This window comes from Temnothorax nylanderi, unplaced genomic scaffold (assembly GCF_030848795.1).
Source record: "Temnothorax nylanderi isolate EJ_2023f unplaced genomic scaffold, tnyl_v1.0 TNYL_tig0146_pilon, whole genome shotgun sequence".
Classification (NCBI taxonomy): domain Eukaryota; kingdom Metazoa; phylum Arthropoda; class Insecta; order Hymenoptera; family Formicidae; genus Temnothorax; species Temnothorax nylanderi.
Genome location: NW_027249208.1, coordinates 437960 through 465957, shown reverse-complemented (window position 1 = coordinate 465957; position 27998 = coordinate 437960). Strand labels below are relative to the sequence as shown.

General features: G+C 34.7%; 5 protein-coding genes and 1 long non-coding RNA gene across 8 annotated transcripts in view; 5 read left to right on the top strand and 1 right to left on the bottom strand.

Moving 5' to 3' along the window:
- Positions 1 to 6: 6 nt before the first annotated feature.
- LOC139777379 (mitochondrial amidoxime reducing component 2) lies at positions 7 to 2303 on the top strand. The gene is made up of 4 exons (XM_071714767.1): positions 7 to 320; positions 408 to 537; positions 1004 to 1209; positions 1508 to 2303. Exons 1-4 carry the CDS (start codon positions 70 to 72, stop codon positions 1698 to 1700), a joined length of 780 nt encoding a protein of 259 aa, XP_071570868.1. The 5' UTR covers positions 7 to 69; the 3' UTR covers positions 1701 to 2303.
- A 715-nt stretch (positions 2304 to 3018) lies between these two features.
- On the top strand, positions 3019 to 8713 carry Naglu (N-acetyl-alpha-glucosaminidase). Its single transcript, XM_071714748.1, has 14 exons — positions 3019 to 3455; positions 3677 to 3840; positions 3946 to 4124; positions 4213 to 4431; positions 4503 to 4730; positions 4978 to 5041; positions 5109 to 5254; positions 5397 to 5481; positions 5835 to 5984; positions 6498 to 6640; positions 6846 to 7005; positions 7259 to 7449; positions 7764 to 8149; positions 8508 to 8713. Exons 1-14 carry the CDS (start codon positions 3371 to 3373, stop codon positions 8579 to 8581), a joined length of 2274 nt encoding a protein of 757 aa, XP_071570849.1. The 5' UTR covers positions 3019 to 3370; the 3' UTR covers positions 8582 to 8713.
- Positions 8714 to 8843: 130 nt separating this feature from the next.
- On the bottom strand, positions 8844 to 11937 carry Impe3 (Ecdysone-inducible gene E3). 3 transcript variants are annotated; one of them, XM_071714751.1, is made up of 5 exons: positions 11656 to 11937; positions 11429 to 11595; positions 10920 to 11000; positions 9711 to 10465; positions 8844 to 9334 (listed from the first exon to the last, which is right to left on the bottom strand). In XM_071714751.1, the coding sequence occupies exons 2-5, from the start codon at positions 11471 to 11473 to the stop codon at positions 8953 to 8955; spliced, it is 1263 nt and encodes a 420-aa protein (XP_071570852.1). In that variant the 5' UTR covers positions 11474 to 11595; positions 11656 to 11937; the 3' UTR covers positions 8844 to 8952. The 3 variants fall into 3 exon arrangements, with proteins under 3 accessions (XP_071570852.1, XP_071570851.1, XP_071570850.1); XM_071714750.1 differs by having other exon boundaries at positions 11429 to 11527; positions 11656 to 11936; XM_071714749.1 differs by having other exon boundaries at positions 11429 to 11937.
- Positions 11938 to 13741: 1804 nt separating this feature from the next.
- LOC139777367 (uncharacterized) lies at positions 13742 to 16247 on the top strand. Its single transcript, XM_071714752.1, has 3 exons — positions 13742 to 14257; positions 14710 to 14928; positions 15571 to 16247. The coding sequence occupies exons 1-3, from the start codon at positions 14213 to 14215 to the stop codon at positions 15934 to 15936; spliced, it is 630 nt and encodes a 209-aa protein (XP_071570853.1). The 5' UTR covers positions 13742 to 14212; the 3' UTR covers positions 15937 to 16247.
- Positions 16248 to 18655: 2408 nt separating this feature from the next.
- On the top strand, positions 18656 to 19704 carry LOC139777373 (uncharacterized). Its single transcript, XR_011719336.1, has 3 exons — positions 18656 to 19102; positions 19287 to 19346; positions 19677 to 19704. It is a non-coding gene; the product is annotated as an uncharacterized lncRNA (long non-coding RNA).
- A 371-nt stretch (positions 19705 to 20075) lies between these two features.
- The window catches only part of LOC139777368 (calcium/calmodulin-dependent protein kinase kinase), a 71361-nt gene continuing 63438 nt past the window's right edge, over positions 20076 to 27998 (top strand). Inside the window, exon 1 of the mRNA XM_071714753.1 lies at positions 20076 to 20532. The gene's annotated coding sequence lies outside the window, so the exon portion shown is untranslated. The remainder of the gene's footprint in view (positions 20533 to 27998) is intronic.

The following is a 27998-nucleotide window of genomic DNA, read 5'->3' as shown; positions in this document are numbered from 1 at the left end:
AAAAAGAGTTTATATTACACAATTTGTAAAAGTAAAAGTAACATCAAACTTTCATTATGCATTGTTAGGATGTTCCTAGTATACAATCAGAAGACTAAAACAATTGCGAACTTTGCGAATTATTGGAAATTGCTTTCGATAAAGATGAATGTGAGCGAATTGTTCATGCAATTCGACGGTATAGGAATAGACAGTTTAATTATCGAAATAAATAAACAGGCCAGAAGAAATTGCAAAGTCTTCTATTATTCATCATGGTATGGCGGCACACCAATAAAACTTAAAGATTGCGGCGCCAAAGCTGCCAAGTGGATAAACGAGTATGTAACAATTTTTAATATATTTTAATGCTCAACATTTATATTATCCGTAAAGAACATTAAATATCAACAAATTAATGTATGTAGGTATTTAGGAACCTCTGATCTACGTTTAGTTCAAAGAGTCTGTAATCCTTTACTTGAAGAACCAAATTTTATAAGAGAAAATTGGATGGAATACAACATGATATATTCAACTAAGGCGGAAGAAAAGACAGTAATTAATATATGTTTCTAATTATGTTTATTTTATTATTACATGTATTATTTATTAATTGAGATTTTACTAGTTTAATTTTATAACTTCCAAGTCCGACATAAGATTGCCATATGAGACACTACTACCAAAAAATAAACATCTTCTTTAAGAAAAACGGGCATTTTTCGAAAATAAACTAATTAACTAATTTGCAATTAAAGAGTCGAATTTATAAAAATATATTAAAAACGTCATTCATCAAATTTTTGTTCTTAGCAATTTATTTGAATCATATTTAATCGTATCAAGCAATAGATAGTATGCATATCTGCAATTATGATAATCAAACAAAATACAAATACCATTACTAAAATGTTTTTTATATAGTTTAGTACTATGTACTAAAAATGTTAATTAGATTTGTTATTCAAAATAATGCCATATAAATATAAAAAATTTTAACCAAGTAATTTCTTCTCATTAGGAAGCGTTCGCGAATGTAACGCGTTGCGTACTCATGACAACATCTACGTTAGATAAACTACAAAAGGAAATAATACATAATGATGAACATCATTTGATTCGTCCAAATATTGTTGTTTCGGCATCCTCAATCCCTTATAGCGAGGAAGACTGGGAATGGATCAAGATAAAAAATATAATCATCAGGGTAATAAAACCGGTCCCGAGGTAATAATTACACCCATAGATACATATATTAATTATGTTCCTGATTTCTTTTTATAATCAAATCTCTTACAGATCTAAAATAATTTTACTAAATTTTGGATTTTATGGTTATAATAAATCTGATCGACCGTATAACAATTTCATTGATCTAAAAATCTTCTGATCATATTAAAATATATTTTTAGATATACATTAATAAATTTATTAGATTTTAGTTTCTTCGCATTAGTACTGTTGCTACTCTATGCTCAATTAAAACAATTTTTTAAATATGTAGTTTTTATTTCTTTAATTTCAGGTATTTAATAAAACCTTTTGCTCTACGTTTTTTGACCGTCTTTGCCCACGAGTTGTACACAAGAGACAAAGAAGAAGAAACAGCACATTTAGGAGTTTATTGCGCCTCGTTCATTCCTGGAAATTTACAATTAAATGATGACGTATACGTTTATAAGACCGACAAAGGATTCTTCAGTTATAATTATAAGTAGTTTTTCGTTTAACATTAGCTCGACGTTCGATTAATTTTTTTTCTATCTGTTTGTTCTTGCGCTTATACAAATCGAATTAGTGCTTTATTCAATGATCGTTTATATACGCAACTAAACATAATCTTATTTTAATAATTGTTATTACCAGTCTTATATTTTAGTTCTATTTCCATGCAGTTGTCTGCTAATCCAGGTCTTTAAAAAAAATATGTAAGATAAAATTGTGGCAGAGAACAAAGGAAGACATTTTAAGATAATTTTGTTCTAAACGGAGCCATCCTCGCGATCTGAAAATCCCTTCTTCAAATAAACTTTCTTCTCTTTAAATAAACCTTCTTCAAATAAACTCTTTCATTCTTTTAATAAAATATCACTACTTTTTAAAATAATATATACAACATACCTTTTCGATTTTCAAAATTAATTTCTTTGGAAATGAGGTTTTCTATGATAAAATTATGCCAGTCATAAAATGTCTCTCTTTGCAATTTTATCTTGTATATTTTTTTTGAAAAATTTAGTTTGATAGACAATTGTATGGAAAAACTAAAGATTATTTTATAATATTTTTTAATTATTTATAAACTTGAATTATTTTATTTAATATATTTCTATAACAGTTATAAATGTTTAAATTTAAGAAATCAACTCTTCGTTAAAGAAATTATAAAATATAGAACATATAAAAATGTATTTATAAAATATAGAAAATATAAAATATATATTGAAAGTTGGCAAAGAAATTATTTGCAGTATAAAAATCGATTTCTTTTTTTAATATTATAGTTGTATAGTCCCAATAACCGTTTTCAAATCAAATTTATCGATTAATTATACAATTTTATTAAAAATTTTACACAGATATAATATGCAAGCAAGATTAATAATTTGATTTTTTATTCAAATATAACTTTAAATTATTTTAAATTTTAATTAAATCAAATTATTTTAATATGTATATTAAATAATATTTTAATATTATATTTAATATAATATTAAGTTATAAATAATTTTTTTAAGTATCATAAAGCAGTATAAAATTTTTTAAAAATATTTTGTTATATTCTATACACTCACAATATTCTCCAATATATTTCTTAATTCATAATAATTAATTATTACATAAACAAAATAATAAATTTAATTACACAATATATTGTATATTTATAATAAATAATTCAATTCGTAAATAGTGAATGAGCACTGCGAATACCGTATCATAAATGTAATTGTATCATCATAAGTCATTGAGAGACGGTTGTTACATGGTCAGAGGCCTCAGATAAGAAAGTCAAAGTAAGAGTAGGGATGATAATGTTGCGTGCATGTCGCCCGGTATGCTCTCCGAGCTGAAGCGTGCAACGAGCCGTCTTTCCGTCAAGATGCAAAACGTCCTTAGCAACGAGCTGTATTGATTTTAAACAACAATTGACGGATTATTTTGTCTTGAGCTGCTGGACCGTTCGGACGTGTGTCCGCGCTCTTCTGTATCGCGACGATAATAAACGCTGAGATTGTTTTCCTATTAAGCCGCAGTGTTTCCTTTATTTCCGCGAGCGTTGGGAGTGCGAGCGCGTGAGTGTCTGTGTGTGATTGAGCGACGCGGCCAGCGCAACAATATAGAGTGTCCCTACTTTTATACGTCAGTCGATATACTGAGGTTCATCAAGATGGGTATCACAACATCGTGGTTTCGATTATTTATAATAATATTTGGATTGCTTGTATTATCCTGTCAATGTCGCAACTTGGACAGTAAGTAGAATGGATTACGTTTTTATCTCAGTCGTGTGTGCGTTCTTTTTGGAGTATAAAATATACCAAAGTATCAAATTCTACAAAATGTTTAATAATTATGCCTCTGAATAAATTATTCGATCAACGTACGTTGCATCTTTTATTCGTTATTAATAATTAATTTAAATTTTTTGCAAAATAACACTTATAATTTCAGGAATATCTGAAAGCGTGAGTAGTGTTTCAGGATACTTTGGGGCATATAAAATCACGTACGTCGCCAGAAATTCAAGCAAAAGCAGCTAAAGATGTCGCGGAAAGACTGCTGGGCAAAGAGATATCTAAAATGTTTATTATGATGCTGGATACCGATTTGGGACCTGTTGGCAAAGATACTTTCAAGGTGCAGTGTACATTCTCAAGTGCAAGAGCTACACATTTGTTCATGAATACCTATTTGCAAAAAAAAAAATAATCCGGCATTGTTGAGTGACTTCTTTTTCGACAGATAACAAAAAATCCTCTAGGCGAGATCGAAATTCGCGGTACTTCCGGGGTGGCGATCACATGGGGTTTGCATCACTACTTGAAAAACTATTGCAATGTTCATATATCATGGGACGGTACGCAAATTTCGCTGCCAAACACCCTGCCGGAAGTTTACGTTAAAGTTATATCGAACGATAGGTGAGAACAAGCGATATTTTATTTGTGATAATCTGATATATCGCCCATGACACGGCGTATGTATTTACGTTATTCCGTAACTTTACAGATTCAGATATTATCAGAACGTGTGCACTGTGGGTTATAGTTCAGCCTGGTGGCAGTGGCAACAATGGGAAAGAAACATCGATTGGATGGCCCTTAATGGGATTAATCTTGCCCTCGCTTTTACCGCGCAAGAGGCGATCTGGCAAAGACTCTATCAAGAATTGAATCTGACGAAAGAGGAGATCGACGAGCACTTTGGCGGACCTGCTTTCTTACCCTGGTCGAGTGTTTATATTCCCCAAATTTCTCCACGTAGAATTACAATAAAATATACTTATTGCGATAACGTAGGGCGAGGATGGGCAATATTCGTGGTTTTGGTGGACCGTTATCATCAAATTGGCATAATCACACCATACGTCTGCAGCACCAGATTCTTCGGAGAATGAGAGATCTCGGAATCGTTCCAGTATTACCGGCATTCGCCGGTCATGTACCGCGAGCTTTTGCCAGACTTTTTCCAAATGCTAATATGACGAAGATCGACCCATGGAATAAATTCGAAGACAAATATTGCTGGTACGGTCAAAATAATCTGGTTATATTTCGTGCAATTTTCTCTTTCCCAATTGTAATCTTGTTTAAAATAATTTCTCGTACCGTAAAATATATTTATAACTATAGCTAAAATGTTGAAAGTAGATCAATATTCTCACATTTGCTATCTATCGAATGAAAATATCTCGAATAAAACTTGTGTTTAATTATAATAAAATTAAATCAAATAATAAACTTTCGACTTATCTAAAATAATTGTTATTTTCAGTCCTTATTTGTTAGAACCGACGGATTCGCTATTTCGTATGATTGGAGAAAGATTCCTTCGAATGGTAAGTTAAAATAATTTCGATAGAGATGAATGATGAGAAGTGAAGACATGAAATTTCATTGCTATAGTACATTGACGAGTTTGGTACTGATCATATTTATAATTGCGACACTTTTAACGAAAACGAACCCGGCAACAATGAACTTATCTACTTGAGAAACGTCGGCTACTCGGTTTTCTCGGCCATGAACGCGGTTGACTCTAAAGCGATATGGTAAGTAGGTAAATTGAAGAACAGATAGTTCTCGTTCCTTTTCGACATAAATATTAATTAAATATTATATATGTACAATATACAATATATTTATATAATAATCATGTTTCTACATCAGATACATCATGTGCGACTTTTCTAGGTTAATGCAAGCTTGGTTGTTCGTGCACGACATTACGTTTTGGACGAAGTCCAGAGTGAGAGCTTTCCTGACCTCGGTACCCACGGTAGGTTCGGAATATTAATAAATATCGATCGTACCTCATTGGCAAGTACGAAGCTATAACGTATAAATGAATAATTCCTGCAAGATACAGTAAATTATCTTTCATGTCTTGTAAATTTACTATTCATATAATAATGTAATAAATTCAATGTATCTTGCTAGTAGGACAAATTTAATATGTAGGACAGAGAAAAACAAGGTACTGATACAGACAAAATAGAGAGAATTATTTAAATACATATTTATCTGTTTTCTTTCTCATCGATTAAAAAAATATTTTTTGTATATCGGCACATTATGTTATTTTACAACATTTAACGTGGCTTTAAATTGCTCTACTAAAATCAACCGCAGGGACGAATGTTGGTATTAGATCTACAATCGGAACAGTTCCCACAATACGGCCGATTGAAATCGTATTACAGTCAACCATTTATTTGGTGCATGCTGCACAATTTCGGCGGCACCTTGGGAATGTTTGGCTCCGCGCAGATCATTAATCAGGTATATTAGAAATCTATATTGTCCTATGTCGCCTCAGTTCTTTTTAAGAGACTAAGAATATGATTGCCTTTCGCTATTTGCATTGTTATTTGCATCGCATGCCAAGATATAAAAGAATTATTTCAAAACTTTAACATAATCAATTCTTTTTCTTTCAAACGTATCTTGACTTTTATAATTTTATAAAAGATATAATTCTATACCGCTTACAAAATGTTTTATATTAAAAAAATAAATCTTTTTCTTATGCCAAGCATCGCGACAAACGTGATTAAACGATCGCATACCTTTTTTTCAATATTCAATCCTTCACAAATACATAATTTGCTTAATATTTTATATCTTTATTTAATAGTCAAGAATTAATAATCAAGAATCAATTCAAGAATCGTTTGATAATAATGAGAAGCATTAAATTCTGGAGCATTAAAGAATGTCCTATCACATAGCCATTAGGATAATGAATTGGGTAGAACATAGATTGCAGAATAATCAGTCAACTTTTTCTTTCAGCGCACGTTCGAGGGTAGAAACATGAATGGCAGTACCATGGTGGGTACCGGTCTGACACCCGAGGGTATCAATCAGAACTATGTAATTTACGAACTGATGAACGAAATGGCGTATCGTCACGCGCCCGTCGACCTCGACAATTGGTGAGGACGCGCTTCTCATGTAATTCAGAAACAGTAGATGCGACGACCGGTTTTCGTTGAAGAAGTGTCGTCCGTCTTACCGCGTCTCGATAATCTATCGACAGAGTCGGCTTCTAATTCGCGATTAAAGCGAGGTTACGCAAAAAGCTGCTTAAGCTCGTTTGATCGATTAAATTGATACGACAAGAGGATCATTGATCGGCAGGTTCGAAAGCTACGCTACTCGAAGATACGGCGCATGGAACGAATATGCGGTGGCTGCTTGGCGACACCTCGGCAGAACAGTTTATAATTTTATCGGCACGCAAAGAATCAGAGGGCATTACGTTATTACCAGGCGGCCGAGTTTAAATATTTCATCATGGGTAGACACATATATTAATAATCACAACTGATTTACGATCGATATAGGATTATATAATTGCATTTCCAATAACGCGACAGGACATAAATGCAAAAGCTCGTTTTCATTTTAACGAGGGACAATTAAACGAAAAATGGAAATTGGTAAAAATTACGGGGACGTTGGGAGAAAAATTATTTGAATTAATTACATTATTTAAATTGCGTATCAACATTAAATTAAATTATGACATAAAATGATTTTCTTTAATGCAGATCTGGTATGATCGGAAAAATTTCTATTCTATGTGGAACGTATTTCTAAAAGCGAGATATGGTAGAGGGAATAATACTCTCTACAGGCATGACGTGGTTGATATAACCAGACAAGCTCTCCAACTAATGGCCGACGATATCTACGTGACTATATTAGACTGCTATAACAAAAAGAATATCACTGCTTTTCGGTGAGTATATTGATACAATGTCAATATATTTCACAATTATATAAACGTTTTTTTAACATTTTTAAACACAGTTTTGTCTATCGAATATTAAATATTGCTTAAATAAAACTTTCTAAGAGAGAGATTAGAGATAGAGAGAGAAAATCGTTAAAATAATTAATATCATAAAATAAAAGTATAATAAATATCTTTTAATACGTAATTAACAGCTAAGTCTGTTAAGTGTTTCGTTTAGTCAGCACATAATCATTGTTACATGAGAATTCGCAATATATATTTGAAAAATGCTTTACAATTTTATAATAACTCCATAGATCGTCCGCGAACGCTCTGTTGGAATTGTTCGACGATCTCGAATCTATTCTGGCGTCAGGAAGTAATTTCTTGCTGGGCACCTGGCTAGCCCAGGCGAAAGATATGGCCGTCGACGAAGAGGAGAGACGATCTTACGAATATAATGCAAGAAATCAGATTACCTTGTGGGGCCCAAATGGCGAGATCAGAGACTACGCCAACAAGCAATGGTCGGGGGTGATGGCGGACTACTTTAAGCCTAGATGGGAGCTTTTCCTAAAAGCCCTCGAGAAATCACTGGTCCAAAGAACCAACCTCAACGTCACTGAGATTAACGACAGAATATTTCACGAAATCGAACAGCCTTTCACTTTTTCCACGAAGGTTTATCCGATAGAGGCAAAAGGTATTTATTACTTTTTGATTTCGATTTTCCGCGAATGTTATATCAATCATTTTTACTTGACTAGTAGAGTTCTTCGTTTTTTACTCTATTTCTCCGGTTGTTCTAAGCGCGTTTAATTGCTTGCACTGTTAAGCATCAATTTTTTGTGGATTACAATTCAGAGTTATATCATGTTCCATTTGTTTTACAAGATTATGAAGTACAGTCTTTATTTATAGCAAAATATGTAAAAAAAAATAGTACAAAATATTAGTTTACGAACGTTTAGAAAAAATTAAAGTATAAACAAATAAATTTTTTAATTTATTTTTTATTAACTTTTCGAGAATCTAATCAATTTTACTCGCTCTCTTTTCAGGCGATACTATTGGCATAGCAATGAAAATAATTTCCAAGTGGTTCAAAAAAGAATCAGCATCATCTCATCATTAGCATCATCATTAAAATCATCAAGTATAAAGACATGCTAAAAAGAGATCTTATTTCTTTTTTTATTTAGATAAGATAAGAATTATATTTCAAAAAATATATCCAACGACATATAATAAATATGTTTAATAAATATATATTCTAATATTAATAAAATTGTTTTCAGTGAGGCATACTATAAATACGCATTTCCTAAGCTTTTACATTTACGTTTATTGAATAAAAACATTTAGAAAGTTCAGTATCTTTCTATAATCCATAAAGATATAATAAAAACCTTTTTATTTTATAAAAAAACAATAAATTTTCTTTATTGCAATGTTCGAAACCTTTGTTTCTAAAAATTACAAGAACGTTGCAACTGTTTTAAAAAATTAGAGCGTATAACGTAACGGAAACAGACGTCTCAGATCCATATTGAGCGCACTGGCAGGATCGTCGAGATCACGCAGCGCCTGCGACGTCCTCATCTTTGCGTCGTCTCTGGTGAGCTCGTTCCGCTCTACTACCTTCTCTAACAGCTGCTTCAGCTGCGGTCCGACGCCACCCTCGGCGGATGACTGCAAAATTTTCAAAATATCGTCCGTATAGCCAGCATACCGCGCGAATCCTTGCTTCCGCGCGTCTTTGCTGAGGGAGTCATAAAGGTTCGCCAGTTGTTGAAGAGCCGGCTTAGACGGCACTTTGGAACGCTTTAAGTACTGATTCAAACTTGGACGCGGCACTTGAGCTACTCTCTCGCCAAGTAAACAGAATCTGTAGCGACAAAAGCAAAGAAAAGCTTTATTAAATGTGCTTTTTTTAATGCTTTTTGAGACCAGTATTTGCGTACTCTTGTGCTTTCTCTTTCTTTTAAAGCTATGGCACTTAGATTAAATCGTTCTTTTTATATTTAATTATACAATACATTCTACTCATTTTCATTTCTAAAAATAAAAATTAGATACTTTTAGATAAAATGCAATGTATATAAAGTTATTTTTTAAAATAGAACCATATATATATTCTATTTTAAAAAATAACTTTATATATATATATATATATATATATATATACACACACAAGATTCTATCCTTGAATCGTCTTCCTTGTATATGTAATAATTATAATTTTATAATAAAAACGTTATCACCTTGTTTCTTCTTCTTCGTCCTCAATTTGCTCCGACTTTTCAATCGATGTTCCCACACTCTTCGACTCGTCGCTACCGTCAGATTCCTCGCTAAATAAGGATGTGGTTGTCCTCACGATTCCGTGAATTTTATCCACGACGCTGTCGACGGACGGTTCCGTCTTTTTCTGATCATCCGACACTTGCGTGACAGAAGCCTGTGTCGATTGTTGTTGCGATACAACGTCGTATCGCGGAGTTTGTGTTGTCGATACTTCGCCGGAGGAGCGTTCAGTATTTGGTGATTTTTCGGCGCTCTCCTCCGAGACTTCTTGATTCGGTTCTTGGGTCTCCTGTACGGGCTCCGGTAATTCGTGATTCGTTTCCGGAGTGGCCGGTAATTCGTAATTCGTTTCAGTCGTCTCTTCGTTCACTTCAGGTGTCTCTTTATGGTAATTATCGGATACAACGCTCGCTGTCGAAGTTACGAAGAGTTGAGCGATTTCTGTCGAATCGTCGTAAATCTTAGATGATCCTTGACTCGATACCTTATTCGCCTGAGTCGAAGTTAATACCATGGGAATATCTCTCTTCTGGTCATGCACTTTCGCGGTCGTAGCAGTTGGAATTATGGAAATTCCCTGAGGTGTCGTCGATTGCGGTTGCTGATCTTTCATCGACTGGGTCGTCGATGTCGACGAGGCAGTTACTAACTCTAACTGCAATAATTCTTCCGCTTGGAGCAGCTTCAATTGCTCGACCGCGTGAAAAATTACCTGATTCAGAAATGGATCATATAAATGGACTGGCTTTACCAATATTATATATTTTTCAAAAACTTGATGTATACAACATTTTACTGAAGTAAATAGAGATATAAAGATAAGAGTATACAGAACCCATATAATACTTTTACACCATTTTAATAAATTTGATTTTGTTATACTATATTAGATTAAAATTTATTAGAATTATATAAGACTTATTCAAATTTTTAACGTTTATACTATTTATAAAAAAGTATGAAGTTAATAAAAATATCTATCGCTACTAAAAATAATTAAAGCAAGGAGAAAATCAAATATGTATGATAACATGTTAACGAAGAAATATAAACACATAAAATATTTATGGATTGTTACGCGTGAGACAAGAAATATCGCGATTATGCGCAAGAGAACTTGATGTTCAGAATTTCTTATCAAATTTAGTAATGAAGTAATGACTCACCTGCATGGCAGCGGGGAGATACGAATTCGAATATACTGGTGTTGAAAAGGCTGGCGGTTTTCTAACGATTCCGGCGATAGCCTGAAGCAATGAGGAATTTTAATTAACATTTCCGCTAAAGCACGTGAATACACGTAGTTCTCCAAGCCGTTAGACGCGATTATAGCTGTATAAGCGGGTATTTAAATCATTTAGCATAAATTAAGCGAGATTCATTACTATTTACGTTAAATATTAATGTTAATATTTACAGCGCAAAATTGTGCAAAATTAATATTACAAGTTGGATCAAGAATAAAAATTTACATTTTTCATATAAACGTCTTGATTTTTGTTCAAATTATGTAATAAACTTTGGTTATAATAATACGATTGTTTTCGATTTATTGAGGTATAAAAATAATTATTTTCTGTAATTTGATATGCAGCAATGCCGCTAAATAACGCAATATCTCACTGATGCGAATATTAAATGTTAAAAACATATCGTAATAATAAATATCACTTACCGGCCGGAGAATCATTATCACCATCAAACTACATAATATCTTCATGACGAGTTATTTCCTTTATCAGTCCAAAATAATTTCCACGTCTTCAAAATGCACCTTGTAAAAGTTCACGAATTTGTTATACTCTCTAGCATAAGCTTATCACAATTCAGTAACAAGAATCACTAAACAAAAATTTTAATGCCTAAAACTATCAAAATCGATGTAAGATGTATCACACTGACCTTGAAAAATCTCAAATCGAGATAAGAAATTATATTCGTGGACAATTCTGAAACCACTCAAATTAAACAATTTGAATCTGAAATATTTTTAAATTGTCTTGCGAGAAAATATATTTCCGAAGGTTTCAGACGACCGCCTAGAAATCCACGATTTTCACGGACTATGTCGAGGTTCGCAGGCGGCCGTTGGGACAAGACTGGTCTCGAAAAGACTCATAACGGTCCCGGGTCGTCCTCGGCGTCGCGCACCTCTACACTCTTACGCGATCGCATATGTAAACGAGCGGGTCCCTATACAGGATTGTTAATTGCGTGACGAGCCGGCTAGGCGCACATGCGGCCGCGAGCCGGTGTTTATTGGTGCCGATGGGTAAATCACAGCATGATGCCTAAACTAAGCCATCATCCGTATGCCATCCACGTTTCGCGACGCGGAGTTGACGTACTTTCCGCTATGCACTCGTCCTCGATCTCTCTCCAACTGAAATATACGGTTTATATCAGGAACTGTGCATATAATTAGAATTGCATACACGCACTGTTGGAATAATATATCTAAAGCAACATTACCCTGATCAAAATCGTAACAATATCAACAGCTTTTTAAGTTACAATTAATTAAACATTTAGAAAATTTTGCAAGATATGCTTGGAAAATAAGAAAATTAGAAATAATAAAAGTTTTGGATTCCTTGTCCAGTTTTAAAGGCGAATTTAATATTTATTAACTGATAATGTAATTATTTAATTGCCTGAGATAATTAAGAAATTGCAAATAAACTTATTAACCACTTTTGAAGATAATCACTATTTGTGTGAAGCCTATGTTTAGCAAAATAGCAAAAACAAAAAAGCTAAAGATAATAAATATACAAATTTTAGCAAGTACTTTTACGTAGTGAAAATATGTATTCGCACTCTGCGCATGTACTACTATCGCTGGTCTATAATCCAGTTATTCCTATAGCTGTATTCGCTTCTTCCATTTTCCATTTTAATTAACTCCGAGGTTTAATAACTCAATCACTTCACCCTTCCGAGCGACAGCATTGCGCTTTTTTTGTTGCATTCTGTCGTTTTAACTTTTCCTTTATGGCACAAAATCAATTTTTTTGCCAAGTAAGCTACTTCGATAAAAACCGATTTAAACACAGTGAGATCAACGCAAAAATTACAAGACTTTCAGGTCACAATATCATATCAAACTTTTTGTAACCAGAAAGTTTGTAGTTTTTTTTTTGTGTCTCCTTTATCATTTTCCTATAATCTCGAAACTTTTGTTTAAATCTTTGAAAACTTCTGTACGTTCTCTCAAGCAGTCATTTTTACATTTCGAATACATGTCTCTACTTTAAATTAGCCATGAATCGACGGAGTTTCGATTTTCGACCTTCACAACGATTTCGCGAGAACGGTCCAATAAGAGTAAAATTTCTCGGCCGAAAACAACTCTTTCAAGGAGAGTCGGTCACGGCACTTCGTCCCAGAACAATCGAGAAAAATGACCCAACCGGTTTTTCGAGCGACTCACGTATCATTCTATTCGCGACTTCGAAAATGTCGTTGCCTTATTGAAGACTGCTCTGTTTTCACGAAATTCGCGAGATTTCGTAAAAAACAGAGTCTCATATCTCTTTGTTCCGCGAATTAAAAATATTTCGTATTGAAAGCAAAAGTTGATTCTGACATGATAGAACAGGCAGCTAAAATAAAATATTCTTTTTGGGTTAAAAATTTATATTGCAACAAAATACTAATATTTAATATAATAACATATATTCGTTAAATATTGCGTGGTTATTAAATTGTTAAGTAAAAATAATTTTTATCTTACTCATGCAGTTTAACAAAATACAAAGAAATTTCTTCAGTTTTTGCTATTCATTATTGTACCGGATTTCTTGTTCCTATCGTTAAAATACATTTGCGCATGTCATAAGATAAGACACAACTATATTATCCAAGTCACCAGTTCGCTTCGCTGTTGTTGTATCTTCAATAAGTTCAGCATGTCATTTTGGTGCAAGGTTGATAAGAACGCGTTCATTGTAAAGTCAACAAAAACAGCGTTCAATATTCATACATTGACTTTTCTCAGAATGTGTGCAATGACTGATATTTTTCTTCGCGCATTATTATCAAAAGAGAGAAAAATTGTCGAGCTAACGACATTAAAGAACCTATCGAGGCGATTTCAAATAATATCGTGCCGCAATTATATATAGAATATTCAAGTTTAATGATTGAGGACACCAAATGTTTATTTTCATCGAAACTAGGACTGCGTACCGCGCAATAACGGGAGCATTTCTCTTCGCGATTTGTTACTCAACGAAATACATTTCATGATTGCGACCTGATGTCTGCCGCTATAACACGCACATGTGGGCGCCCTTATGCGATTATATTCTGCTTATTACGCGTGAGACGGCATATATAAACGGTGTTAAGCATATATACGATGTGTTGCTCGTGAATTCTAACCGGTATACTCCGTATCGCGAGAATAAGTTACGTAGAACACCGTCAGAGCTTCCTTACCACAATATTCTATCTAATGATGGCAAAAGCGACAAGATTTATGTGCCTGTTACTTGCGGCGGTAAGACATTAACCCGTAAATCTCAATAATTTGCCTTAAAACTTGACAGCATATATCATATAGACCTCTATTAAATTTTTTTGTCAAGATTAGTAATTTGTTTGTTAATTAAAATAAAGTTCTAAATTTGTGACGTACAGTAAATTAAATTTATCTGTTTTCAAATTTATAATTACTCTCCGTTTTACGAATAAATATGAAAGTTTATACTGTTTAAAATATTTATGAGTTGAAAAACGTTTTCTCTAATATAATTTTAAGTTCATCTATATTTTATTACATTACATTTAAAACTGCTTTTATCATCTATTTTATCATATTTAAAGCTGCTTTTTGAGTTTAATGGGCACGTGCTTGATATTAATGACATTGTCGATATATGCGTATAAATTAACTAACTCTTCGATAATGTGCTATCGTGCAATAATGAAAGTAAATGAAAATTTCTAAAGGCTGCAATAGCGCAGACGAAACCGCTGAATCCATCGATCGATAAATCCATCAATGAGATCGATCATGATAACGTGAATCTGCAAAAAAATCCATTCGGATTGAAGAAACAGCAACGGAATTCTGCTTTGCCGACTAACGAGGCATTAATAAAGGCGACCACGCAAATTGATGCTACAAACTCGGCAGCTGGTACCATGATCGACACAACCGTACAGTCCGTAAGCGTCTCTTTGTAAATTGATATTAAAGTCAGAGTACTCAGAATTTAGATTGCAACCTTTCCGTGAGACAGTGACGTCTCACGGCTCCATTCCACTAATTAATTATATTTTTAATGAGTATTGTTGACTTCTACTTTATTTCAGTAATTGGATAGCTTTATTCGCTAATTTTCTTCGCAGAAATTACTCGTCATCAATTTGGCTCATTAACTAATTAATTAAAATCAATCTGCCGCATTCAATTATCAATTTAACATATTCGATAATTAAGATTATATACGTAATGATATAGCATTAAGTATGTCTATGGTATTAGTATGCCTAGTTGAAATACGACAAATTAAATTGATAACAAAGCTTATATCGTTTTTCCTTATACTGAAAAACTGTCTTCATATATATATATATATATATATATATATATATATATATATATATATATATATGTATATCACATACCTATATATTATATTTTCTGTATAAATTCTTTCTATATTGCAAGTAACGTATTCTCGAACTAATTAACTTCACAAATAAAAAAGATTCTGTGTAACTTCCGTAGTTTCCCTTCGTATCAAGAAACCATGTTATACAAATGCACTCAAAAAATACTGACGTAAAATCAACTTTTTCGGCAAGTTCAAGGAAAATTCCACAACAAAACCGGGTCCATTCTCTTGGTTCCTGACACCGTTAGCGCAAAAAATACAGTTTTCACCATCATTCCTGCAAGATCGCCTGTTATTTTTGAAAGAGGCGCTAAACCATCTGGGCATCAACGTGCTACAAAACGTGACAGCGAAACAGCTAACTGCACCCACCGGTTTGGTGCATTTCTTGGGTCCGACTGACTCTGGTTTCTATACGAATCGGCTGGAACCGGCCGGTTTTCTGGGTGGTAACGGCTGGTTCGCCAACAAGGGCGGCATTCTAGGCGGACCGGGAGCTATAGTCTCCACCGGCAGCCTCCTAACGGATTATCCAACTGCTTACAGAAAGAAATAGGACGACCTATCGTTTATTCAGACGTCTGTAAATAATCGAGGAGCGAAAACTGCGCTTTTGCATGTAATATAGTTCCGATTGAGCAAGTGTTCTGAAAATTTCAGATTTGTCAAGTAAGTCACTTACTGAATGTCGCAGATTCATCATCTTACATTTTAATCGAGACTTCAAAAGCAAAAAGCAGTGATATTGAAGAGCAAAAAGCAGTATTTTTTCCATAGCTTCTGTAAGAAATTACTAGTGAAAAGCTGTGACGAATTAAGCTTGAGAAATGCAAATAGATGATATTAAATTATTCAACTCAAACACTATATAACATTTTTATATATATTTATAATATATTATTATTATTATTATTTATGTATTCCCGTAATGCAATAAAGCAGATTTGACAAACTAAAGCAAAAGTATCGTGGGATCAGAATCAATTTCTATTTCCTCGCATACTACAGAATAGTGATGTTAGCGTATATTTTATGCAATTCTTTCGACAACAGCAACTCGACTCGCGCTCCGAACTTTTAATAAGACGCGATTCTCGAGTTACCAAAGACGGGAGAACGAGGGAGAAAAAGAAAAAATATATTATTAGTCGCGCGAAAAATGTGCAGCAATGCACAGCAATGGAGAGCGCGATGCGTTATTGGAAATGCATAAGATATCCGATATCTCGCGAATTCACAGGGAACGGCTACGCGCTCATCGTACTTTACCGAGTTGGACGACGCGCAAAGCGGAAGGAATTTCATTTCTGCCAAATTGGGATTCGATCTCTCAAGCCCGGCCGATGGTCGACGGTCCCCGACGATCGGTGTACATACTCCTCTCGTCTATACCGTCTACTACTCCCGATGCGATTCCACTACCTGTAATCCGACCATGCTGAAATATCGCCTGTTACACGAGTGATCGCGTGCCGACATCTCCAGAGACGAGGTTTATTAAAACCGATGACTGATTTGTGCGGTTGGTATCGCCGAGGAAAAACGATGCTCGTCACGTATGATTGAGATGTTTGATAATTGGTAATGTGACCGATACGAGATCAATTTCCCTTGATGCAAAAACTAAACCGATTTTCAAAAGTAATAAAAATAATATAACTTTTAGTCGTGTTCTCTTCATTATTCAGAATTTTCAAACTTTTTATTATGTTCACGCACTGCGTATGTGTGTGTCGGATTTTCTATATATGTTTTTTTAAATTATTATTTTAAATTTATCGTCTCCCAATTTTGCCAAATTCAGGATTGATAACATTTTAATTAAAACAGTTACGTGACGGACGTACATGAAAGTGAATAATAAATTGCGGGAGAATTTCTCAATCAAATTGAAATTCGATCTGTTTAATCCGGTCAGTAGCCATATTCGTCGTTCCCAGCTAAGATTAAATCTGTTTACTGTCTAGTTCAATACGAAGGAGGAGTAGCACTTGATAAATTGGCAATAATACGCTGCGCCCCGCGCCCGTACGAGCTTGTGTGTAGCTACACCTGTATAAGCAGCCGTGATCGATGAGAGTGGCGACGCAGTTTGCAGCGCCGTGTGTGTCGCTTATAGATTAATTCTGCATGTCAACAGTTTGCCGTCACGCTTTTATTGACTCGTTAATATATGATTACAAATTATGTAAGCTTCTCCTGTTCAAATATTCAAGAATATTTCGAGCGATACGGCTGACATTGAATTAATTAAGCTGTTGCAATTGAAAGTTAATTATTCTAAAAAGACCGTGCATCACGGTATTAATAATATCTGCATTAATCGTCTTCTATCCTGGCTATTTTACGTTGTTTACCTCTACGGTGCGTTCAGAAATTTATTACGTTGCTATATAATTAAGTCGTAACTGGGGTAATGTTAGATGTGGATATACTTAGGAAGTAATCTACGATGCACGCAAATTAAAAGATTTTTATAAGATCTGTAGCTAAGGGGCAAAATGATTATATTGGTATGTAGATCATTCTTGATATAGTTCTCGATAAGATCAATCATTTATTTAAAATAATTTTTTTATCACCTGCACAGTAATTTGCATTTCGTTATTAATAAATGCTCTACCGGTAGTTCCCGATTATCGTCAATAACAGCACGTAACCTTTGAACGCGATTAAAAGTAATATATATTTCTTTAATTCACAATCTACGATTTACTAAAAATATCAGTGACAAGTGACTTAAAAAAATTAATAACTCCTATACGCAAGAGCATAATTTCTAATTCAGAAGCCGACGAGAGATTAAATTTATTAATTGACTGTTTCCGTTGAGAACTTTGGTTTTCCAACAACTACGTGTACATTGGCCGTAAATCGAAGTGTCATTATTAACTATAATAACTATGATAACTATTGCGATGGTTGCTACTATTACAATTGCAAAACGAGAACGTGGACAGCTGTGCTGACCAACGTTGTGTGCGTGAATGAAACTTTCCCGAGCCGAGCTCGACTGGAACACGACGAATCGTTAGTGCAGCTCGGCGGAACTTTTTAATTAGCGACAACAGAGAGAGAATGTAACGGTGGAAAATCCGCGTCGTGCGATTGGACGGGCACACTCCTACTGCCCGTCAGTATCTCGAATCTTTAAACCGCTTGAAATGGTGATCGATAGATCGTATCCGAGGAAAAGAAATGACGTGGACTATATAAACGGACTATAGCCGACTGTGTCCGGTAAATCATGTCGATGTTTCGAGGTTGAGGGAAAAGGCAAGACCATTGGGAGACTCTTTTCGGTATAACGATAATCGCCACGAAGGATTTATACAAGGTGTGTTAGGCAAGGTCTTTCGATCCGCGAGTGGGCGGATTAGCGACCGCCCGGCCCCGCGGCTCACGAAACCGACGATGATACCGCTCACGATCGCCTAGAATTAGGTGGGTCAACGAACGCCCGCGAATCGATGTTCGTGACGTAAATACACCGCTATTTCGCCCGTAACCTTGAACATAAACTTGAAAATTGGTGTGTCTGCGAGCGAGGGAAATTTTTCGCGCGATATATGTACGTAGTTGACGTAGCGAGGAAAATTTTGCCTATATATCTTCGCAAAGTTAGCACACCGTTTTCAGAACTTTGAAATATAATATATTTCTATCAATCATATCGCAATCCTGAAGATGGAATATTTCAAACTTTACTTCAGATAGTTTAAGTGAGTAAAAAAAAACTATAATCAAGAAAGAAAATTATTAAAATGTAATTTAATTATTGTGTAGTGTATAATATAATTAACATTTAATTTAAAAATCTGAGATAATTATTTACTGATAAATAAATTAGAAATAAGAAATGTTTCACTAGTTGATATAAGAATTTTGGAACTTTTTATCATAAAGGTGAAACTTTTCAAATGCTGGCACATTGTGAGACTCTCAGCCTTCAACAAAGTCGAAGACGTAAGTCCTCTCATATATCTCTATAGGTAGTGAGAATTTGCCTGTAAGTACTTTGGGTGCTAAAATTGGGCACAGTCATTAGTTACATGAAAGAGTTTGGCTCAAGTAATTGAGAGGTTTATAAGGCTTAAAACTTTACACTATAAGAACAATATTCAAAGGTGCATACATTTCTTTTTTTCCGTTGACTTCTATGGTGATTGTTTCAAAGGAGCTACAGTCATATAAATCAAACGTATAAACACAATAATTATTTCTGTAAAAATAAGCATAATTAAATATAAATGTATGACTAATTCAATCTTAATCAATCTCGTGTTATAATTTCAGGAGCATATTGCATGACCCTGGAATTACAACACGATCATGAATTTGAGGTAAAATTATTGCACCGTAAAATAATTGTATTTTAACAAAAAACTCTTTAATTATCCAGGTGACAAGATCGGCTGTCAATAACACTGTTAATAACGTTAAGCCAACATTGCTCTTTTTAGACAATTATTTTTGTAGGAAGGAACAGACCTTTAATTGATCTTTGGATGATACCGGTCAACTATCAATTACATGGTCAACGACTAGGCTTGCGTTCGCCCTCAACGTTCACGCACCCCCGAGCATCTACGTCGGATCGCGAGTGGGTGTCACGAATGGGGTTTGTCGGGAAGAGGGAGCCGGCGTATTCTGGTGGGGATGGAATAAAATCTCCGAGTGTACGGGGAGGCAGTCCAGTCAAACCAGTCAGTCGACCGAGCGACGCGGGTAGCGACGGTCGATCGTCGTCGATTTCCATTTCCAATCGACTCCGCTCTCAAACTCTCGTAGAAAAAGCCCTGCGAAGGACAGCCGAGGAAGGCGGAGGGGGGTTGGTGATCATGCGTATACGTAGGGAGAAGTAATCTCGCGTCGAGTACGATGCCGCGAAAATTCTCGCTCCAAACAACCCTACGACGACGACCAACGCGTATCTCGATCGGCTCGCACCCCTATCGACGCGTCGCGCTTTCGATCGTGAGAAAAAAGGGAGAAACCGTCAGTCTTGTCGACTATTCTCAGCCTATCGGTGTCCTCGGCGAAGGGCACTCTTTCTTTACTGGAAGGGATTTCCTGGCGCAATTAGTCGGGAGAGAAACGAAGAAGGAGCAAAGTTCCTGTGAGAGATTGCTACCCTCGTCTGATATAGCGAGTAAGTAATAAGAACATTACAACCCGAACGGAAAAGCTCCCACCCGCGCGTGTTGCACTGCTCTTGATCACGCTCTCGCGTGGACCGAAAAGGGAGGACGGACGTCCACGTGTGCGTGACGCGTAGATCGCGAGAGTCGCGTTTGTTTACGGATCTGTTGCACCGACAGCACTACAGTTCTGTTCAAGTGACTTTGATTGACCAATTCTGGCTCTCTTCCTACACAACCCTAACGCTAATAGTTACATAAAGTTTACCTAAATTGCACGAATAAAAGTCAACTTCACGCTATTTTAAATAAAAATTGGGAAAACAAATTTTCGGCTCGTTAATTTTTAATCGTACTTCAATAAATTTCCACAGATATCGAATTGTTCTATAAACATCCGTTCTAAGTTCTAATTTATCGAAATTTTTCTTCCTCTTTCTCTCGCTGTCAGCTATTTTAATCTTTGTGCATCTATATAAATGGAAATTTCAAATAAGGGCTTCTTGCAATATGTGCTTGACATAAAAATCTTCCTTTCATATATCTAAGAAGACATAATGCACGAATGAGATGACCCAGAATCAATATTTACGTGGAGTTTTATCGTTTCTCCTTTTTCTCGTTTTATTTATTAAATGTAATATTATATGAATATTATATATATTATCTGACTATATATTTTGGATGCATTTAGTATTACAACAGAAACATTAGTACAAAGAACATTAAGATTATTATCGCTAACTGGCATTAATGTAAGAAGCGGATCTATTCTAAACATGGATCTCACGTCAACCTCTTGATTATTGCTAACAATTCTTCCTGTGCAAATGCTTGCCAGTAACGCACATTCAGCAATGGGCATGTCACTTTTCTTAATGCTTTATTTGTTTATTTGATTGCTTGAAACGATTTATCAATCTCTCGCAGGCGAAAAATCGTATTTTGTTTAAGGGACTTTTTGTTCCTTTTGTACTAATCAAAATAATATTTTAATTTATGTATATTGATAGAGAGAAGGAGAACGAATGAGAGAGAGAGGGGGGAGAGACAGAGAGAGAAAGAGAGAGAAGGAGAAAATATCAAGGCGTTCGCAAACTTATGGTGAACATGAATGAGGACAGATGTATAGAATGGACGGATTTCCTATTTCCTAGAATTATCTTATAAGCTACCGTTCCACAAAGATTCTCTGAATTTTGCATTTGGCCCCCTTTTTACATATGACAAAGCATAATCATAAAGACAAAGCTCGAGAGATAAAATAGAAAATTAGTTGAAAGTCTTCTAGTCTTCGTAGAATAAAACAATGATTCCGTGTGTGTGTGTGTGTGTGTGAAACGCTTTTTACTCTCACACTACTCAGTTATTATAATTACAGAATACAGCACGGAAAAGCAATTTTTTAAATAATAGTTGTTAATATGCAATGTCATATATCTACATGCACCGTGCATGCATACAACAAAATTTATTATCAAATGAAAAGAAGAAATAAGTTAAATCGTTCTAGAAAATCTAATAAAATAAATATTAAATTATATCCCTTTTTTACATCAATTGAATTAATGTTATAAAATTTATTATCTTATACAATTACTTATTTATATTGTTAAGTAATTAATTAAGATATGATTAATTGTTTAAAACTAATACGTGGTTTTCAGTATTGTCATTAGAAAATACATATACTACTTTTCCCGGAAATTTTTACTGAAAAAAATTTTATTCCTTTGACTTGCGTCACAACATTAAATTACGCAGAATATTTCGTTACTCTTCTAATATCATAAAATTCTTTTAATAGCATCTCTACATCTCATTTTTTTTAACCTTTCAATTTATTGACCCACACAAATGACGAAAACTAAATAAAAGATTTATATAGTGAGATATAGATTATCCTTTTCTCACGAATATCCTTTATTGACTATACTCACTATACAGTAAAAATTGCAGCTCTCTACTATCTAAATATCTAATATTATAGTAAATATTCTGGCCACTAAATTTCAAGATAAATTTCTATTAAAATAAAGTTTAGTTAAACTAATCGATGGATATTTACATATTCTCTTGAAATTTGGTTCACAAAGATATTTAAAGTATTGATATTAAACAAATACATAATTATTAACGCTAACAATAAGATATTGAAATAGCTACTATTTCGTTTAATACAGTTTTAATTACCACTGATAAAATTATGTCCCATTATCTCTTTTCCGTAAAAAAAAACATTAAAATTGAAGTATCGCATTACATGCATTATATGAAAAAAAATTAAAAACTGAAAGGATAAGCATACGCGGCAGGTGAATAAAGATATTATTTCGTACGATATTATGTGAACGTGAAATCCATATATACGCAACAAATTGTCCGTACATTGCAATATGTGAAACATGAATATACCAACGTATTTTTAAAAACCTGTCGTATACATAATTAATATAATTAAAGTTGAAGAAATGTGATAAACAATGTCTGTTAACGTTCTCGCTAAAAAAATTTCCAAATTTGCTATTTTAAATGATAAAAGAAATAATTTTGTGGAATATTCTGTATAATGTATAATGTTTTATGAAAACAGCCAAATTCTCTCATGACTAACTATCATGCATTATTTATTAATTAACTATTAACATAAAAGAAGCAATTGCATTACATTTGATGAACACGCTAACGATAACAATTTTTTAAAGAGCTAGTTATAAATTTAGAGATAGCTGAAACGAGTTCCATCTAACATCATGTCTTCACTAATTATTAAAATATCCATGTCTAGCGGTGTTTATCTCGTTAGAGAGGTTTCCGTAATTCCGACATCTGATTAAGAAGAAAGATATTCCTAAGAACTCGAAACTTTCGAGATCAAAAAACGAGAGACCAGATTACGTTAAATCACGAATGAAGTTTGTGTTAACAGATGCGAAATAACATTTCGTGTTTATTTTACTATTATGTATGTGTATTGTGAGCAGAACATGATAATATTATCGATATTATTATGTATTTATTTTACGGTCGTTTCTCTAATTCACCAATGCGAGCAAGCCGTGTCATATCATCAATTTCTACTTGCAAATTAATGATTTTGCTCCCTGCAAAAGTCATTAATACAAATTACCATTCTCATTTCAATACATGTAACAAGTAGCGATATAAAAAGAGACAATAGAGAGAAGAAAATTTAAAAATAATATCGACCATCGATTTTCTTTTCATAAAATAAGATGTAATATTTGTAATCGTGAAAATAATGTAATGTAAACAGTGTCAGAGAGAGAAAAAGGATTCTTTCATTTCGATTGAACTTCGTCTCGAACCGAACACTTGACTTCTCACATCCGATTCGCTATTATCCCTAATCACTCGATCTTCCGGGACGTATAAACTCTGACCTTGTTAAAACTAAATTAACCCTGAATCAAGATAATCTCGATGCTTCTATATACATTTCGCATCTTTCCTTCGCGCGAAGAGATTTTCATATCAAGCGACATCGCTGCAAATCCAAGTGTGTTGTTTTAACTGAAGCTCTTCTTACACATTTCTTGCCGTTTTAAATCACGTCATTTAACATGGTTGAACGTATTAACTTTTAATTTAATACGATTAAACGTGTCAATTTAACACGTAACAAAACATATAAAACGAGCTTTAGTCAAATATGTTATTTCTAGACATATGCGTGTTAAGAAATAAATAACACACTCTTGGATCTACAGTGATATTTTCGAGTGTTACGCAAAAGTCAAATCATTCACTCTTCACCAAAAGAACTCATCCTTGCTTGACATTTCGCCACGGTGACGGGTAATATGACATAATTCATTGATGATTGAAGAAGCGTTCGATCGGTATCGCGTGAGACATTATTCGACTTTAACGTCAATTTTACTGTCACATCCTAACGTCGCTGCGTCGCGTAGTTTTTGTGTCAATAATATCCGTCCTACGTCTGTTAATAATAGAAAAAGTAGGCTTATTACCGCTAAACGGCGCAACCAATTTCTGAATAATTTCTTGAATTTGTGATAAAGGGGCCAATAACCATTCCACTCTCAAATTAGGAATGGTACGCACATCCTTTTGTTATCTTCTCAACGCCGCGCGCATTTGCTTTTCCGTAACAAATTCGTCCTAGACAGCTTTTGCCGTATTTATTTCGCTTAGACGCGTAATTATACCCGCGTCACCGCTTCGCAGGAATCTCTCTCTCTCTCTTCATTCTTCCCAGCCATATACTCGGAAATATAATTCGCTCGGTGAACATTGCAGGCTCGATTACGCAACATTATTATACGGTGGCGACGAATTGCGAATCAGGGAAGTGACGTAATCTCACTCGATTTTGGATTGCGCGACTCGATCTTCGTTAGAGATCCAACATGGGTACACCCTATTACTTCTGAATTCAGTCAATTACATCTCATTGACTTTACCAGCACAATATCATTCGCGTAGGCGTCGCATCTCTCCACTTTAGCTCTTCGTTAGTCCGTTATTATTCAGAGCGAAGCACATATATATTACGGACGCCCGCATAACTCCCGTTTACGTAGAAAGCCCGAACAAATTCGCGGCCGAGCTTCGCAGCACGCAATCCAGATCGAAGATGATTATATATCTCAAACTTCTTCTCGATAATAATTTGATTATATATTTATAATCTGTGTTCGGTGATTAACAAAAGTGAAAACATGTCATTGAAAACAATATTATAATCTGAGATTAGCAGAGAAGCCATCCCCTTATCGGTATTTATATATCTTACAAAGTAAAAAGGTGATCATTTTTATTTCACAATTTTTTAACTTCTTACATTAAACATTGAATTAATAATGGTCCGCCGCTTGAAGTTTATTTTGAGAGTCCTATTAGTTTTATGTCTTCTATAGCGGCCTTAAAATTTTATCAAGAGCATTATGTTGCGGCATTTTGTTCCTAAAATGTTTTCGATGCTTATATTTAATGAAAACAGCAGCTACACATACATACCCTTTACGAAAGTAGTTTAAGTTCAACGACCGGTGAGATTACAGGAAAAGTGAATTCCCGAATCTGAGAATATGTTTTTGCTCTTCAAATAAGATGCTCAAGAAAATCGATAGGCGCGTCAAGGACAGTTTCGCGTACTTTCGTGCCATCTCTCCTAACGCGCGCTTCATCACGCCGCGCCGCGTGCCGAGGCCGGCCTGCACAGAATTGCACGTGCAACTTCGTAATGAGCTGTAATAAGAATCGACCATGCACAGAGCTGTGGTCGATTAAATCCCATTACAACTCATTACGGCTTACGAAACAACAACCGACAACTGTGGGACGCAAAGAACAGTATGAATGGTTCATGATTATTTAACTATATTGATTCAATTCATATACCGCGTATGAAATAGACGTTTCTATTAATTAATCTTTTCGTTAGTGTAGACAATTTATCTTCAACTGCATGTAAGCTCGATTCGCCAGCAGGTGTGAAGCAAAACAAAATGAAGATAGCGCGGTTTGAAGTTCGGAAAGACGATGACTAGGCATCGGCGGTCGTAAACCCTAAGATTCTTTGTGACTATGTAATAAAAGGCATAACGCGGAAGAGAGACTGTGTGTATACGAGCCGACTGGTTGTCGCGGTTACGTAGAGTAGAGTCGTCCTAAATCGATAGAGCCAGAAGCGAGAGCATTGCCGGCTGGGACACACGACCGTGCGTCGTCATGTAAAGAGTAGTAGACTTAGACTTTGACTTCCACATTTCTTCTTCACGCGTTTACGCGTCAGTTTTACTCAGTCTACTTTTTCCATGCACTGTCGTTTCATTTTACATCTTTATTTAAACTCAAACTAGCTCGTATCCTTTGTTATTTTACTAGGACGCATGTATTACTGATTATTATTTCCATCGCGGTAATTACAATTAAAATCTAATATATAAGGGCATAAAATTTTTTAATAAATTAAAACATAACAATTATCGATGCAATTAATTATTCGACTGTATGCAAAGAATTATTTTCATAAAATTGTTGTTAATCAATAAATACATGAAAATAGCATTTTTAAAAAGTGTACATTTTAGACTAATTTTTTATAAAGTCGAATAACGAATATTGAAATAACTGGCGCATTTGCAGAGACAGAATAAAATACGTAATAAATATTTTCGATTAAAAAATATTGAAAGTTAATTTCAAACAATGTCGATATTGCATGATTAAACCTAGCGTGCATAACTGTAGCTTTGCTCGAAATTCTGGATGGTGTAAATTATTCGAGGCTGCAAATGCATATTTACAGAAGCCGCGTTTAGGTATGTCAAAGAGGGCACGTAACTACCGCGCGAGACAAACGCGGACTGCAAGCGAATATATACCTTACAATATGGTCACAGAACGTATCGTTCTGAAAATGGACATACGACTATCTCTTTAAACTCGGCCCTTTCACCAATTTAGACACATAATAATGTGCGCGCAATCGAACTATAACGCCACGCGTCGCCGACGCGCGACGCGACGTGACGTAAAAGCCAGCTCCTCATTTAAATACATATTACCAACTTCGGACACCTCTGTATCTGTTTCCATCGACAGATATCATTGTTCTGTACATCGCCGCGATACAATGCGACAACCATAACAAACTACGTGGCTATACACACGGATATTCGCCGTTCTGACGAAGCGTGGGACCGTTAATAAAGAGAATTTCTCTCTATGCGTGCTCCCTAATATCTATATATCCAGCATGAATTTGATGGTCGACTATCTTCTTTCTTTAACAATAAAATTCCAGCTTTTAGATCATCTTTTTTTTTATTATGCTTTTTATCGCTATTATAGCTGCGGTACTCTTTATTCATTATTGCACTTTTCGTTTTACGTTCTTGTTGACGACGCAAAATGTCTGAGATGTTCAATTTCATCTTAAATAATCGACCATTTCCCGGTACTCCATCAGCGCATACTTTACGCCGAGGCTGAAATGGGAGGCTGGTTAAATAAATGCTCGCGTTCGCGAAGTAGTCGTAGATAGCGACGTAAATTGCTAAACGCGAAATGTGGAAATAGAGTTCCACTGCGTCATGCTGCATCAACTATTTGCGAAGACACATCGTCGGTACATCAAAGGCACGCGTCGAGAATAGGTGCGCAAATCGGCGACCGGGTTCGGTCCTTTGAATATAGCGCCCGAGGAGGTTTACGTAAGCGATGACAAAACTGGCAGCCTCTGTATTTGCTCACCATTTTGGTGAAGAAAGTTTTTAATGCTGTCTCACATGTCTTTGCAGAGTTTTTTTCTCTTGGTTTTTTAACATCGTATGTATATTGCGAGAAAGAGAATCCGTTATGCTTTTGCCATCAATTTTATCTTGATTTTATTAGGTGATAATAGTCATTTTTCATGGTAAATTTTTAAATTTGTGAAATTTGCTATAATAGTACGATTAATTTTAAAACCTAAAAGAATATCATA